This window comes from Tiliqua scincoides, chromosome 2, assembly GCF_035046505.1.
Source record: "Tiliqua scincoides isolate rTilSci1 chromosome 2, rTilSci1.hap2, whole genome shotgun sequence".
NCBI classification, from domain to species: domain Eukaryota; kingdom Metazoa; phylum Chordata; class Lepidosauria; order Squamata; family Scincidae; genus Tiliqua; species Tiliqua scincoides.
In genome coordinates, this window is record NC_089822.1 from 22,759,074 (window position 1) to 22,775,896 (window position 16,823).

Consider the following 16,823-nt stretch of genomic DNA (forward strand, 5'->3'; position numbering starts at 1 on the left):
AAAGTAGACTCTGGTCCATGAAACCTGAAGCATGACTCAACACGCTTTTTAGTTCTGTGGTACCTTTTCCTATGATGAGACCATTTACAGATGAGAGAAAATCTTCGGCTCCTCATCCCCACCCATATGGTTGATTCTTCTCAAGCTTTCATTGCTGGATGGCAGTTGAATGGAGAGAATATGTTTGATCCACGGTTAATGGTATTTTTGACATTTGAATCTCTTCCATGTGTGTACGTGCGCACATGCCAATGCAGTAGTCCAGTGGTTCCCAAACATTTTAGCCCCAGGACTCACTTTTTAAAACTACTATTGAGACCCACCTTGGTTTACAAGAGTTTAAAAAAAGATCTAGAAGGAAGTAATCACTAGTATTTTTATTCATAAAAATTTGATCCAAGCCCTAATGAACTTGAACAAATACTTTCTTTCCTGATTCTCCCCAGTACTTTCCTTTTTCTCCCCCAGAATTTAAAATACCTTAAATCTTCTATTTCTTTTAATGCTTTGTTAGGGAGCATCAGCTAAGAAGAACTTATCTCTGTATTTACACACTGATCTCTCTGTATTTACATGTGCTTGTGAACTGCATGAGTTCAGCTCTTTGTAGGACAATTAACTCCTGGAGTTTGCAAGTTAGCTGCTAATTGCCTTGCAAAGGCCTTGGCTCCTATAGTTTTGCATAATAGCTGCTGAGCTCTTTGGCAGGGCAATTAGCAGCTATCTTGCAAACTCCAGGAGCTGAGCTGTTTGCAGGGTGTAATTAGGAGCTGTCTAATTTTTGAATAGCACCCGGGCTTGAGGCAATTGGTTATCTGATCTTGCCATCACCTATTTTTTACATTCAGTTACATGGTTTACATTTTACAAGCTTTTGCTCAATGTTTTGTGACACACCAAAAAATCTGGTCCCAGCCCACAATTTGGGAAATGCTATACTAGTCCAAGAGTATCACAAATAAGGCTTGCAGGCTGGATATGGCTTGTGGAAGTTCTTTATCTAATTCCTGTCATACTTGGGCTCCCTCAGCACTGTCCTTTTAGCAGCACTACTTCTTCTGAGGTAATAGGAGGGAGAGACTGAAGGCCTCAGAAAGCAAGGAACAGTACAGCCGAGGTGCTGGGAGAGCTCAGTTACCCACAGGCCCCCCTTTTCAGCAGTGCTGCTTTTGCAGAGTACCCCTTGGCTACTGAATTGCAGAGTGATAACCTTGGCAGAAGTGGCATTGCTGGAAGGGTGGCCCACATGATCATTGGGCTCTCCCATATCTTGAAATAGTTAAGGTTTGAGAATTTTCTTTCTCTCATTTGCAGCTAATGAGTTTCTAGATGAGAAAAAATGCTTATTTTTGTTCATTAGCTGCTTGATGACATCACTTCCTGCTTAATGACATTGCATCTGGTCCTCAGCTGGCACCATGAATGTTATTTGGCCCACTGTATCAAATGGATTTGACACCCCTATACTAATCTTTCAGGATTTGCTGACTTACAGAAGAACATTCTAACATTGGGGACTATTGCCTGAACTTTTTCTTTACACAAGAAAGATTACCTTGAAGTACTCTTTTGTGGGAATAACAGCTACTGCTTGTGTAGTCAGTTGTAAAAATAATGGAAGCTTAATTTTAAATGAGAAGCCGATTGTGAGATTTGACAGGTCATTGTCTGAGGTAGGGTGAAAGATGCAATATCTTGGATAAAACTGAATGAACAGAATTGTAAAATACTTTTAATGTACTTTTTCTACAGCTGCATTGGGAAATAGGTTTGAAGAAAGAAAATGTTCAGGTTTTAAAAAAGGTAAGGTTACTGATTATTTGCAGGGAAGAAGCCAGTCAGAAGCCTGCACTAGATGTAGTTATTTCATGGAAAATTACATCTGAGTTTTCCACCCTCATGGCATTTGCAACCACACATTCACTCCAATCCAGGAGTTTATGCACCATAAGAAAATGCGCTGGTCTCTTCTCTGTATTGCTTTTGAAGGCAGCGCTCTTCAAGGGTCCTGACAGGGTAGTGGCACTGAGAGATTACTGGTTCAGATAAGGTTTTTTTAAACAAACAAGCATTTGTTTTTAAAATGGTTTGCTGCCACATAACCTGTCAAACATTCTGAAATCTTTAATGGGATTAATACAGCACTCCAGTGTAACAACCAGATGCACGCAAAACAAATGGTAGCAGATTGACAAGGTGCAAAAATAGGGTTCATGTCTCAATGATGGAACATCCTAGTGCTTTCCCCTGTTTGTGGTAGGTGACGCTTGGACAGCTAAGTCTCCATGAAGCAACCTATCATGCACTGACTGTCTTCAACAGCCCCAAACAGCCTCCTAATGTCTTCAACTTCTGTTCTGCCGAGGTCTTGAAGCTGATAGTAGTCTAAGGCTTACTTGTTGGTGCCCTTCACGCTCAAAGCATGTTTTCTTTGCTGTGACTGTTTGTGTAGGAAGGGTTGGGTGTCTCTGTAAGCTTTTAACTTATTATCAGTTCGCCTGTAACAGCTCCTTGGAGAACTTGAGGTGCTGCTGCTTCTGCTTGTTTCTCAGATCCCACATTCTCTCCACCCTGTTCATCTGAGGTCTCCATTGTTCAATTTCTGTAAAGGAGAACTCAGCTTTAAATAGTACAATACGTGTCTTATCCTTACTGCAATCAGTGCTGAAGGTGGGAAAGACATTTGCATCCCCATCTTCTGGTAACTAACCACCTCCTGCATCATTTCCAAGTGTTTCTCTATAAGGCATTGGATGGAAGAAATTCTTGGTTTTAAAGACATCTGTTATGTGCAAGATGTCTGTTAAAGTAGGTTGTCTACTTCACTCACAGCTTGGGATGTCTGATGCAGAAAGCCTGACTGTGGGGAGTAAGACCAATTCTTTTCTGCTTTCCCCATGCCCGTAATCATTGCAGCGCACCTCCTGCTTTACCACCTCTGAGCCACTCATGTGGCATGCACCCACCCCATTGTTAGTGCAAAGGAACTGGACATCCTGGTCAAGGATTTTCAGTCTAGAACAGAGGTGTCCAAAGTTTTTGGCAGGAGGGCCACATCATCTCTCTGACACTGTTTCGGGGGCCGGAAAAAAAAAAATTTACATTTAAAATTTGAATAAATTTACATAAATGAATATATTAAAGATGAACTTACATGAATGAATGAAGGTCTTGCAATAGCTCAAGGCCTATAAAAGGCCTTGCACAAAGCAAGGCTGGCCTTTCCTTTGCTGCTGCTACTGCATCACAGACGTGAAACAGCAAGCCGTGGAGGGAGCCCTCATCCGACAGCTCAGCAAGAGGTCAAACAGTCGCCCTCACACTGAGAGCAGTTGCATTATGCCAGTGCGGGCTCCAACAAATCTCCGGAGGGCCAGAGGCTCATTGGAGACTGGGGGTTCCCTGAGGGCAGCACTGAGAAGTTTCAAGGGCCGCAAGTGGCCCCAGGGCCAGGGTTTGGGCACCCCTGGTCTAGAAAGAGGCATCTGAGGGAGGCATGAAAGAGGCATGATTGAGATGTATAAAATTATGCATGGGATGGGTAGAGTATGTTCTTTTCCCTCTCACGCAACACCAGTACTAGGGAGCATCCACTAAAATTGAGTGTTGGGAGAGTTAGAACAGACAGAAATATTTCTTTGCCCAGCGTGTAATCTGTGGAACTCCTTGCCACAGGATATGGTTGATGGCATCTGGCCTAGATGCCGTTCAAAGGGGATTGGCCTAGATGTCTTTCAAAGGGGATTGGGCAGATTTATGAGAAAAGTCCATCACAGGTTACAAGCCATGATGGTGTATATACAGCCTCCTGGTTTTAGGAGTAGGCTGTCCCATGCCTGATGCAAGGGAGTGGCAACTGGATACAAGTATCTTGTTGCCTTGTATGTTCCCTAAGAATTTGGTGGGCCACTGAGATACAGAAAGCTGTGTAAAGGGTGTTTGGCTTATTCAGAGGGTGGGGATGACAACTCACAGCTAAGGAAACTCAGGTTTACCTTAGGGCACTTCATGTAGTTCCTGTATCCAAGCAGCATTTTCAAAGGAATAACCACTTGATTTCCTCACTTGTGAAAACATGTTTGGTCTGAGCTTGACCATGTCTCATCTGCTGTGGAGAACTATTGAGGCACAATTTTAGTGAGTTTTGAGCAAAGATGAAAAATCAGTGATGGTGTTAAGGATGTAATGCCACTTTTCAGCAATCTTCTCATAGCAAAACAAAACAAAAATTAGAAAATATCCCATAAAGGGGATTGTAGTCTTTAAGAAGAGTCACAAGGGGGTGGTAGCATACAGCTACTGGAGAGCTGGGTTACTGTACTTCTGGGTTACTGTAATAAGAGAATTGCTAGGTATGGTTCATTTTGCCTGGTTAGTGGGGATAAATTACTGAAAAGGTAGAAACTCTCCTTCTCCCCCAATAAAACAAACTTCTTGGACACAGAACTCACCAATAAAAGGTTGTGGCTACTTTTAAGAAATTTCAGCAAGGCAAGCCATTAGTGTGTAGATGAGATGGAATTGTAAACAGCATAATCTGTCAAATGGCACTTATAGTTTTATGTTTGTTTGCTTAGAACTAAGATCCATTGCCTTGTCACAGAAAGTTCTTTTTATGATGAGGCTTTCATTTTTTTTGTTTCTGGAAAATGGAGAAAGCAGAATAAAGCCTGTTCCCAGGCTTCTGGTTTTATCTGCAAGTACGTATCTTAAAGGCCCTCAAGTTTCTCTTTTAGTTGGATGGTGATAAATGTGACTTGTTTAAAGCCATAGAGAAATTCATTTGTAAAAAAACATTGTGACAGTTCTTTTACCCTTTGTCAGCTTGGATATTAAACATGGTTATTCAGCTCCATATTTATTCTCCTTTATTGTTCAAAGGTGAGAAATTTCAAACTTCACTACATTGTCAAGCTTTTAAAAAGGTGTTAATGAATCAAAAGATCAGCTTAAGCTTTTTAAATTGAGATTCAGAATTCTTAAAACAATGGTCTGTACAGGCATGTAAATGTTAATCACATATTTCCATTTTAATGCCTTTGTAATAAAAGAAGTTGCTGATAATGAAGACAACCAGGCAAACAGAGGGTTTTCAAGGAGAGGAGGTAAGTGTAAAAGTTAGAACTTTTGTTTGCTATTTTTCTCTCTCACTTTGTGATTTAGATTATTTCAAGATAAAATGTTTGAGTATGCCTGTGTAGGAAACTGTTTCTTGGTTGAAACTTGCATTAACAGTGAGACAAGTACCATAGATACTTGCCTTTAAGGTGAGAAATTTTTACCAAAAAATAGACCATCTCCTTGTCTTATTTGTGGGTCACCCAGGGGGTCAGGGCAGTTCAGGAGTGTTGCAGCAGCCAGGAAAATCCAGAGGAGCAGCAGGCAGGAGTGTTGTGCGCAGTGTTGTTCCTGCTGGCCATGCTTAACCTCTCCAGTTGCAACTAACCAGTACATGACTCGGCAGGCAGTCTGGATGCCTGGCTGCTGCTGGGTCTTAAAGCCTCAGTACAACTGTAGATGGGGGGAAAAAATGTCCCTCGCTACCTCTCTTCTCCCCTCCCTCCTGGCTATTCCATTACCGGGGGGGGGGGGATGGTACATAGTACTGCATAAGCACCTTGTTAATATTTTCAAAAACAGCGGTGCAGCTCAGATTCTCCCCCCACCCTCTGCTTTCAGTCAGGATACAGGGCAGTCTGGTTCCAGGGCAAGCTGCAGCTCTTCCTCATAAACACCTTTACCCTGACTTATCTGAGGATCTTGGAACATTCCATGATTTTTAACTGAAAATCTGCCCTTGCCTTATAGGCGAGTATCTACAGTGATTTGTGTTGCATGTGTGTAAGTCATTAGGATTGTAGTCATTATCAAAAGTAGTGTAAAATATGTTTTGGTTGTTTGGAGCAGTTCCACTAGAACTTGCTATATCTGAATCCAAACATTAGTAAATTGAAATTGCAGTTTGTTTTTTAAAAATCAGGTTTGTATTGGTATTCTATTACCTCTCCCTCCCTCGAAGGAGCTCAAAGCAGTGTATTAGTCTTGTAACATTACTGTGATGGAAATGAGGGCAAGAGAGAAGTTACTTTCTCAGTGCAATCCAGTAAGCATAACGGAACTTTGAACGTGGGGTTTTTAGCCCAGTGCTCTTCCATTGTAGAATATAGTGCATTGGTTCCCAGCCTGGGGGTTGGGACCCACAAGGGGGGGGTATGGGCTGGTTTTTTCAGGTGGTCACGAAGAGCTCAGCAGAGTTCTGAAAGGGAGAGCTTAAGAACATGGTTGGTGAGATCATGAGGTGGGCAAGAACACAACGAGAGTCTGAGAGCAGTTCTTGGAGCAATCGTTTATGATCGTTAAGTATGCTTTTTTTACTATCTTAAAAGACAAAGATATTATTAAAGATAGTAATTCTCCCTGCGCCTGCTGCAGCCCCTTTGCAAAATAGCTTTGTAAAACTTAGCATTTGGGAGCAGTGGAAATTTCTGGCTAGGTAAGAGGCTTTTCTATTAAACTGCCATTTCCTCAGTGCTTCTGGCTGTGGGGGAAACTAGCTTTGCCTTGGATTTGTCTTGGGGGAGGGGTGGTCTGTGCGCATGTGCATGGTGTGTGGTGAAGTCTCTTCTGGATCTCAGAGTGTCATGCCTTCCCTGTGCATGCCTGCATGAGTCTCAGCACACGGAGAAGATGTGTTCGGAATGAAAGGTGGGCATGAACTTGGGGGTGGGGAAGAGATGAGGGATTGCAAGCATAAGCATTACTTGCAGTCATAGATCTTGAAGTTTAAATATTGGGGGGGGGCAAGAATAGGGAAAAGCCAAGGAGTGAGAGTCAAGAACTGTATTGAAGGATGGTGGTGGAGCGGCAGGGGCAAGGAGAGCAGGCTGCAGGTTGCTCTACTGCTAGAACTACATTCCAATTCCTTTTCTCTTTCCTGTGTGCCCCTCCAGTCATCCATCTAATTTTTATTCCATTCATGCAGCCTTCCGCTCCCATCCTGAAATTAATTTGGTGCTGTGTATTGCTGCAGTGTCTTTTTCTCTGCATCCCTCCTCATCTTTGTCTCTGTTTTTCTGTCTTCCTGATTCTGCATGGCAGGCCTTGCTAAAACGATCCATGAGCTGCTGGAGATCTTTGGCAGAGTTGGTAGTGACAGCTGCATCGTCGGCAAAGAGGAAGTAATGCAGACATTTCAGCTGGACTTTGGACTTGGCTCTCAGTCTGGAGAGGTTGAAGAGCTTTCCGTCTGATCTGGTCCGGAGATAGATGCCTTCTGTTGCAGTTCCAAAGGCCTGCTTCAGCAGGACAGCGAAGAAAATCCCAAACAAGGTTGGCGCAAAAACACAGCCCTGCTTCACTCCGCTTTGGATGTCAAAGGGGTCTGATGTGGAGCCATCGAAGACAACAGTGCCCTTCATGTCCTTGTGGAAAGATCCGATGATGCTGAGGAGCCTGGTTGGACATCCGATCTTGGGGAGAATCTTGAAGAGGCCGTCTCTGCTGACCAGGTCAAAAGCCTTCGTGAGATCTATGAATCTCTATCTATCTGAGATTCTATCGTGAATCTCAGATTCTATCATGAGATCTGTCTAAGCTGTTTGCCCAAGTTGCACTAAAGAGGCTCCAGGTACTTGCAGAGAGCGTCTATCCAGAATTGCAGTGTGGATTCCGAGCCAACAGGTCCACCACTGATATGGTATTCTCCCTTAGACAACTGCAGGAGAAATGCAGGGAACAACGACAGCCACTCTTTATAGCCTTCATAGATCTCACAAAGGCTTTCGACCTGGTCAGCAGAGACGGCCTCTTCAAGATTCTCCCCAAGATCGGATGTCCACCCAGGCTCCTCAGCATCATCAGATCTTTCCACAAGGACATGAAGGGCACAGTTGTCTTCGATGGCTCCACATCAGACCCCTTTGACATCCGAAGCGGAGTGAAGCAGGGCTGTGTTCTTGCACCAACCTTGTTTGGGATTTTCTTCGCTGTCCTGCTGAAGCAGGCCTTTGGAACTGCAACAGAAGGCATCTATCTCTGGACCAGATCAGACGGAAAGCTCTTCAACCTCTCCAGACTGAGAGCAAAGTCCAGCTGAAATGTCTGCGTGACTTCCTCTTTGCCGATGATGCAGCTGTCCCTACCCACTCTGCCAAAGATCTCCAGCAGCTCATGGATCGTTTTACCAAGGCCTGCCAAGATTTTGGACTGACAATCAGCCTGAAGAAAACACAGGTCATGGTTCAGGATGTGGACTCACCTCCCTGCATTACAATCTCTGCGCATGAACTGGAGGTTGTCCATGACTTTGTGTACCTTGGCTCAACAATCTCTGACACTCTTTCTCTCGATACCGAGCTAAACAAGCGCATCAGTAAAGCAGCTACCACGTTTTCCAGACTCACAAAGAGAGTCTGGTCCAACAAGAAGCTGACGGAACATACCAAGATCCAGGTCTACAGAGCTTTCGTCCTGAGTACACTTCTGTACCGCAGCGAGTCATGGACTCTTCGCTCACAACAGGAGAGGAAATTGAACGCTTTCCACATGCGCTGCCTCCGACACATCCTCGGCATCACCTGGCAGGACAAAGTTCCAAACACAGTCCTGGAACTTGCTGGAATCCCTAGCATGTATGCACTGCTGAAACAGAGACGCCTGCGTTGGCTTGGTCATGTCGTGAGAATGGATGATGGCAGGATCCCAAAGGATCTCCTCTATGGAGAACTCGTGCAAGGAAAGCGCCCTACAGGTAGACCACAGCTGCGATACAAGGACATCTGCAAGAGGGATCTGAAGGCCTTAGGAGTAGACCTCAACAAGTGGGAAACCCTGGCCTCTGAGCGGCCTGCTTGGAGGCAGGCTGTGCAGCATGGCCTTTCCCAGTTTGAAGAGACACTTGGCCAACAGACTTGAGGCAAAGAAGGAAGGCCCATAGCTAGGGAGACAGACCAGGGACAGGCTGCATTTGCTCCCAGTGTGGCAGGCATTGTCACTCCCGAATCGGCCTTTTCAGCCACACTAGACGCTGTTCCAGAACCACCATTCAGAGCGCAATACCATAGTCTTTCAAGACTGAAGGTTGCCAACAACAGGATTCTGCATGACATTGTATCTGTGCATGCAGTGGAGTGTTATGCTTATCACTGATTGCTGATATGGTTGTCAGAGGAAGTTTCAGGCTGGGGTTGTGAGCCTCCACTTCCCTGCTGCAGGCAACCTTGGGCAAGCTGCTCCCTTTGCACCTCTACTTCCCAGCTGGAGTATGGAGACATAGCACACCTTTATATTATGTCTCTGAATAACTGAGAATTAGTCATCTCCAATGGCTTGCACGCATACTCATTCATTTTCCATCCATCGGTGGCATAGTCATCCTGGGGCAAAGTTTAAAATGATGCCCCTGCACATCACACTTTTAAATATTTTTTTTTTTAAAAAAGCACTTTTTAAAAAAAAAAATTGAAAAACAAAAAAATCAGCTGCTCCCCCCCCCCCCCCAGAGATGCTAGCAGCAATTGGAGTCTCTGGCTGCTCGCTCCTTCTACTCCGCTGCAGTCCCCCATTGCGCTCTGGAGCAAGCAGAGACACTGATCCCCGCTGTCCCTCTTGCAAAGTGTGCCATTTTTGCCAGTACTTTTTGCAAAAGGCGTAAGCGGCAATCATTGGGGGACAGGGATGACGACAATTGGCCAGACTTGTCCCCTGGCAGCCTGGTGCAATTGCTGCCCCTGCACCCCATCTGGCTACACAACTGCCATCCATCCATTTCTGCAAGTGAGACTTTGAGTAAAACATTACAAAATGCAGTTTATTCAAAAAGGATGATTTATTCAAAACTATGACCTCACTTCCTGCTTAATTTCATCACTTCTGACCCTACCAGCACAATGTCTTCACTTCTGTTTCCTGCTTAATGACATCATGTCCGTGGGTCCCGACAGGTTGTTATACCTAAAAAGAAGGTCCCAGTGCAAAAAAGGATATAGTGGCTCACCATGGGCTGAATGGTTCCACGATGATTAGAACTTGCTGATGTATAACATGTTTTATATACCAAGATCCAGGTCTACAGAGCTTGCGTCCTGAGTACACTTCTGTACTGCAGCGAGTCATGGACTCTTTGCTCACAACAGGAGAGGAAACTGAGCGCTTTCCACATGCGCTGCCTCCGACGCATCCTCGGCATCACCTGGCAGGACAAAGTTCCAAACAACACAGTCCTGGAATGTGCTGGAATCCCTAGCATGTATTCACTGTTGAAACAGAGACACCTGCGTTGGCTTGGTCATGTCGTGAGAATGGATGATGGCCGGATCCCAAAGGATCTCCTCTATGGAGAACTCGTGCAAGGAAAGCGCCCTACAGGTAGACCACAGCTGCGATACAAGGACATCTGCAAGAGGGATCTGAAGGCCTTAGGGATGGACCTCAACAAGTGGGAAACCCTGGCCTCTGAGCGGCCTGCTTGGAGGCAGGCTGTGCAACATGGCCTTTCCCAGTTTGAAGAGACACTTTGCCAACAGTCTGAGGCAAAGAAGCAAAGAAGGAAGGCCCATAGCCAGGGAGACAGACCAGGGACAGACTGCACTTGCTCCCGGTGTGGAAGGGATTGTCACTCCTGGATTGGCCTTTTCAGCCACACTAGACGCTGTGCCAGAACCACCTTTCAGAGCGCTATACCATGGTCTTTCGAGACTGAAGGTTGCCAATACAAATAGCTACTTTAAATTTTCATTTCTCTGTCCTCATATGGCTTTATAAGTCAACTCATCTTCATGGTGCCAGAACCTTATCCAGAACAATTATTAATTTAGACATAAGATTAAAAATGGTTTGTGAGTATGTTTCAATTGAGCCAGTGTGTCTAAGTAACTCTTGAGCATGGTTAGTACATACTGTTTTGCATTACAGGTTTCCAAGGGATGAGAAATGGCACTGGTGCTCGTGGGGGTGGAAGAGGACCAGCTGGAAGTGGTAGAGGAGGATATGGGCTGCTTCCAAGTAAGTTCTTTGTAACTTTTAGTTCCATGGGTAATGGAGTAAAATGAAATGGATTTGACTCAAATGACTCTTTCAAGTACAGACCACTTTTAAACATTTAACAGCGTGCACTTGCACATCCTGGTTGTAACTACCACCACTTTCACTAGGTTTTCTTTTTTGGTGTGTAGGAAGTGGTTTGAACACTTCTACACAGGATAAGGCAAATTTGCTTGCATGTGAGAGACAGAGAGCCAGGATGTGTCGGTGTGCATATTCCTAAGTATAGGGAGCTGGTTCGGTCTTTAAAGTGCTGTCTGAACTGTCCTGTTAAGTGACAGGTCTAACCTGAACAACCTAGCAGTGGACATGTGTCCAGTATTGTGTTTGAGATGCATTTTGACAATTTGAACAAATACACTGACTTCTTAAGAACATAAGAACAACCACACTGGATCAGACCATAGGCCCATCTAGTCCAGCTTCCTATATCTCACAGCGGCCCACCAAATGTCTCACGGAGCACACAAGACAACAAGAGACCTGCATCCTGGTTCCCTCCCTTGCATCTGACACAACCCATTTGTAAACTCAGGAGGTTGCACATACACATCATGGCTTGTAACCTGTAATGAATTTTTCCTCCAGGAACTTGTCCAATCCCCTTTTAAAGGTATCTAGGCCAGATGCCGTTGCCACATGCTGTGGCAAGGAGTTCCACAGACCAACCAACCACACGCTGAGTAGAGAAATATTTTCTTTTATCTGTCCTAACTCTCCCAACACTCAATTTTAGTGGATGTTCCCTGGTTCTGGTGTTATGTGAGAGTGTAAAGAGCATCTCTCTATCTACTGTATCCTTTATTCTTAAGTGTTTTGTGCATATACAGGAGGGCCCCCATATCTGCGGATCCCTTATCCACAGATTCATTATCTCTGGATTGGGTCCAGACACGCCTGCGAGCGCCCACTATAGGGATTCCTGGGCCTTCTAATGCCTCATAAGGCTTTAAAAACGTCACTTCTGAGCTATAAGTAATTAGAATATTCTACTCTGTCCATGCTACATTTTTAGAGGTTTTCTTATCTGTACTTTTAATGTATTTTTTTGAGGATGTTGGTTGTTTTTTATTTTATTCCATGTTTTCTTCTTTTCTTTAAAGATGGTTTCACTGAGAAACCGGAAGTAGTGTGTCTTTAAGCTCAGTCTGAGCTCTTTAGAGGCCAGGGATGGCTGAGCTCAGAGGCCCCTCCAGGGGGAGCGGTCCCCTGGGACTGTGGGGCAGGGCATTTGCCCCCTCTGCAGTTTCAAATATCCGCAGGGTGTTCCAGAACAGAATCCCTACAAACAAGGGGGCATGCCTATACTTTGTTTTTTGAATAATTATTACTGACAGCTCATGTAGATAAGGGGGACTGCTATTTTGTAAATTCGTTTTGTAGATTATTCCATCTTTCGGTCTTTAAAAAAGAAACTCCAAATCAAAAACTGGAGCTTTTTATTTTGTTTGGTTTCAGCTCCACCAGATGATGAAAATGAAAAGCAAGGTGGAAGGCAGAATTCTGGCTTCATTGGTTGTAGGAGAGGAGGGTTTGGTATTCCTTCAGGTAAGAACTGAAGTAAAATTTATTATTTATTGAAAATATTTATATATTGCTTTGATAACTTTATTAAACAGCAGTTTATATTGCAAAAGGAATGAAAATATGGTTTCCTATCATGAAGAAGCTACAGCAGGAGTGGGAGGAAGGGGCATGAGCAAATAGAGGCATACTCTGACTTGGTTCTCTCGACTCTGCTCACTTTGCTCTTTCAACCATTTGCAGGCTTTTGCTCCAGTTTGCCCACCCTTTCCACCCATTAACCTGTCTCCAGCAGCAGCTGATAAACCTGCTTGAAAAAGTTGTGAGGTCACAGCTACACTACTGTGTAACTAAATAAGGCTATACTTTGATATTTGTCCATTTTTTATTTTCATCCATGCTCTGGTACCTAACCAGATCAATGTGCATGGTATTCCTGTAGACCTATAGGAGACTCTATTGCATTCATCTTGATAAAGAGTGGCTATCTTAAAAGGTGTCCCTTTTGCTCAGTTAGTAGAAGGTAAGATTATAGATTTGTGCAACAGAGAAATCTACTGCTAAATAAATGGTAGAATTTGGTTTACACTGAGCTTTACTCTTGTCACATTACTCTTCAAACTATGCACTTGTGTTTTAGGTGACTTTGAAAATAAAGGAAGAGCATTTGGAGGCAGAGGTAAGACTTTTTCAATTGGTTTGCACTCTAGTGTTACGTAGGTAGTTGTAAAATGTCTAAAGAAGTGGTTTGAAGGACTGAAGAGAAGGTGTTGTGTGTGCATGCGCTAATGACTTTGTTCTTTAGTTCTTTAAATTTAAACTGCCTCTTGTAACTATTTTGAAATGAATAGTTTTTTTCATTTTCCTTGACCTATAATAATGTGTGGTACTCTGCTTCATTTTAGCCAAATCTACTTCTGGTTCATATTAACCTGTCAATCTAGGGATCTCCAGTGTAGCTGCCTCATAGAAATATGGTCCATTCCAGCTGCATTGTCAAAAAGTGCTTGGTTAAAGTCTGCCTAATGCTTTCTATACAATTTTACAGGGGGTTACAAAGGAAGCAACGAAGAAGTAATTGGAGGTTGTGGAAGAAGTAAGTATTCACATACAAGTTGAGCCTCATTATTTTTGTGGGTTCCATTCCGTGTGGGTGGAATCCACCCCCAAGTGGATGGCAAAAAACACACTATAGCAAATTAATTTAAGAAACAAAGTTTCTTTCAAGTCTCTCTCAAAGTGCTTAGAAAGGCTTCACTCCAACCCCTCCCTTCACCAATCCAAAGTATCTTTCTTTCACATGCTCAAGAGGGAAGGGAAGGGTGGAGAGAGAAGGACTGATGGATTGTCAGCCAGCTGCCCTTTCCCTCTCTCATTAAGGAGGCTACTGTTAAAGGACTACTCAGTTTTTTAAACTGATTTTAAAGGGGTGCATTTTTCCCCTTCTCCAAAGATCAGCACATTTCTTCTCATTTGCAGGGCCCATTCGTGTTGAGTCAAATCTGTATATAAAAAAATCTGTGTATAAATAGGCTGGACCTGTATAAGCTTCAAAAATGTCAATATATAAATAGATTTTTATATAAATGTTCCTCTGACATTATTTCTTCTTCCAAACTATTTCAATAAAGATATGTGGAAATCAGATGGTGATGCAGAAGGAGGTGACTGCACAGGTATGTTAAACATAAACAAATAAATGAAATGGACAGAGAAGTCAAGGTAACTGGTAGTTACTAAATTTCATGAAAATAAACATGTCCTCAGAGGAGTGATAATTGTGTTTAGTGTTAATGCCTTAATGTTAACATTGTTTCATGATAAAAATATTGCCTAATTGAATTCTAGTGTTGGACTAGGATAGCTTCTTGTATGTACTGTATTATGGAAAAGCAAAACTTTTAACATAATACTATAAAACAGCAAATGCAAGGGAAGACTGATTATTTTAACATTTCCTGATTTTGGAGACTGTATTTTGATGTCTGGACACATCTCCAATTTCAAGATCTGTTTTCCACACCAAATATGTTTGAAAACAGTTTGCCTGTTCTTCTGAACACAAAAATACATATAGTTGGAGAGACATAAAGTGCGGAGTACTAGTGTATGGTATAAACATATTGGTGTCTGCAAGAACAACTTACAGGTAAGGAGTTCAATAAACAAAACATTAGTTCTTTAAACCAGAGGTGGCAAACTTTTCAACTTTATGGCTCCTGGACTTTTAACAATTGTGTAGAGGAGGAAATTTTAGCATGTGCAGCTTGTCATCTGTGGGATGGCAAGCTGCACCTGCTGAAATTCTCTCTTCCACACAGTTGTTAAAGGTCCAGGAGCCATAAAGTTGAAAGATTAGCCACCCCGATCTAGACAATCATAGCCCCATTTCAGGTCCCAAGGTAGCTCACAGTAGCAGTATACTAAAATAATTCAACATAGAAAAATATACAGTTAACAAACTGAAAAACAAGTTGCAGCTAAAAACACTCAGAGGGACCAGGGCAAGAAGTTTCAAAGTTTGGAGGCTGCAGTAGAAAAGGCCCTGTTGTGCATTCTCATCCTGCATGTAGACCTCTATGAGTGGTGGGGGCAGAGATGCATAGCAGGGCTTCTGAAGAGAATGGGCAGTCTTACAGGGGATGGGATGGTCCCTCAAATATCCTGGTTCCATGCCGTTAAGGACTTTAAAGTATATAACCATACCTTGAATAAGACTTGAAAATAAGCTGGTAACCAATAAGGGGAAAAAAATTGGAATTGTGTGGATAGAGATGCTCTTTTGCCTCTCACATAACACCAGAACCAGGGGACATCTGCTAAAATTTGAGAGTTGGGAGAGTTAGGACAGACAAAAGAAAATATTCCTTTACTCGGCATGTAGATACCCTTAAAAGGGGATTGGACAAATTTCTGGAGGAAAAGTCCATCACAGGTTACAAGCCATTATGTGTACATGCAATCTCCTGATTTTAGAAATGGGTTACCTCAGAATGCCAGATACAAGGCATGGCACCAGGATGCAGGTCTCTTGTCTTGTGTGCTGCTTTGTGAGACATTTGGTGGGCTGCTGTGAGATATAGGAAGCTGGACTAGATGAGCCTATGGCCTGAACCAGCAGGGCTGTTCTTATGTACTCTCCGGCAGGGGTCATAACCAGGGCTCTTCCTGCTGCATTTTGTACCAGTTGAAGTTTCTGAATGTTTTCAAGAGTGTGCCTATAGAGTACAGCAGAGTAGTCAATCTATTTAACAATTATACGTGTAGTATTGGCTAAATCTGTCTTGACTAGAAGAGTTCAGTTGATGCAGTGATACTCCTACCCTTGCTACCACCTGACCAGCATCATCCCCAAACTGTGAACCCCTCTCTCAAGTCAAGTGCAGCACCATCTGGAAGGTACAACCAAATTCAGATCAGCTGTCTTGACCACCAACGCTTTAGCTTGTTAGAACCCATACCCAGCCCATCGTTGAGCTCACTCACAAAGTCAGGACTACATCTTTTAGAAAAGTAACCAGTGCAGGGTTGGAGGTAAAAGGGGTGCAACTTGGAGTTATGTCCCCTTACCCCAAGTAATGCCCTAGCCACCTCAGTGGGGCAAAATCGCAGGTGCAGATCAGAGCAGCTCGGTGTAATTCTGAACTGCTCAGGAGAGGGTTAGGAACTGGCTTAAGTGCCAGAGGCTCATTCCCAGCCCCCTCCTGGGCCCAGTCCACCCCTCTGCCTTGAATGATTTTTCTCTGTAAACCGCTTTGTGAACTTTTTGTTGGAAAGTAGTATATAAATACTGTTAATAATAATAATAATAAATGCCCCACTTCTCCCCCCCCCCCCCCCCGTGCTGGCTACCTTTGGCTGGCACAAACTCACTAGCCTGTTGTGGGATCTGGTGTGAGGAGGCTGACCTGTATCGTCGCGCTGGCCTCCCCAACTCCCAAGGTGATGTGAACATGCTTTATGGCATGTTTGTGACACCTGAAATATGATGCAAGTGAGCTAGGCCAGCATACATGCTGGTTTAGATTGTACTTTATTTATTGACCATTAAACTGTGAAATCACCTGGAAGCAAAATATTTGTAATTTGTTTCTTGCTGTGTTTAAATTTTGTGAAAATGAAGATGGAATTAATTCCACCCTATGCCAAAAAAAAAAAAAAAAATTCTACTAGTAGAAATTATCTGATTGTAGTATACAAGCATAGGTAAGTTTTGTATATTTATATCTATCTTACTTCAAAACTTTATGCTCCTGTAT

At 43.3% G+C, this 16,823-nt stretch overlaps 1 protein-coding gene across 2 annotated transcripts in view; it reads left to right on the plus strand.

The window, feature by feature from the left end:
- The window catches only part of DDX4 (DEAD-box helicase 4), a 54,175-nt gene that overhangs the window by 17,074 nt on the left and 20,278 nt on the right, over nt 1–16,823 (plus strand). For both annotated transcript variants that reach the window (XM_066614370.1, XM_066614371.1), the window contains exons 6-12: nt 1,753–1,803; nt 5,052–5,105; nt 10,912–11,001; nt 12,499–12,588; nt 13,205–13,243; nt 13,613–13,660; nt 14,196–14,240. In XM_066614370.1, coding sequence (XP_066470467.1) covers nt 1,753–1,803; nt 5,052–5,105; nt 10,912–11,001; nt 12,499–12,588; nt 13,205–13,243; nt 13,613–13,660; nt 14,196–14,240 — 417 coding nt within the window. The remainder of the gene's footprint in view (nt 1–1,752; nt 1,804–5,051; nt 5,106–10,911; nt 11,002–12,498; nt 12,589–13,204; nt 13,244–13,612; nt 13,661–14,195; nt 14,241–16,823) is intronic.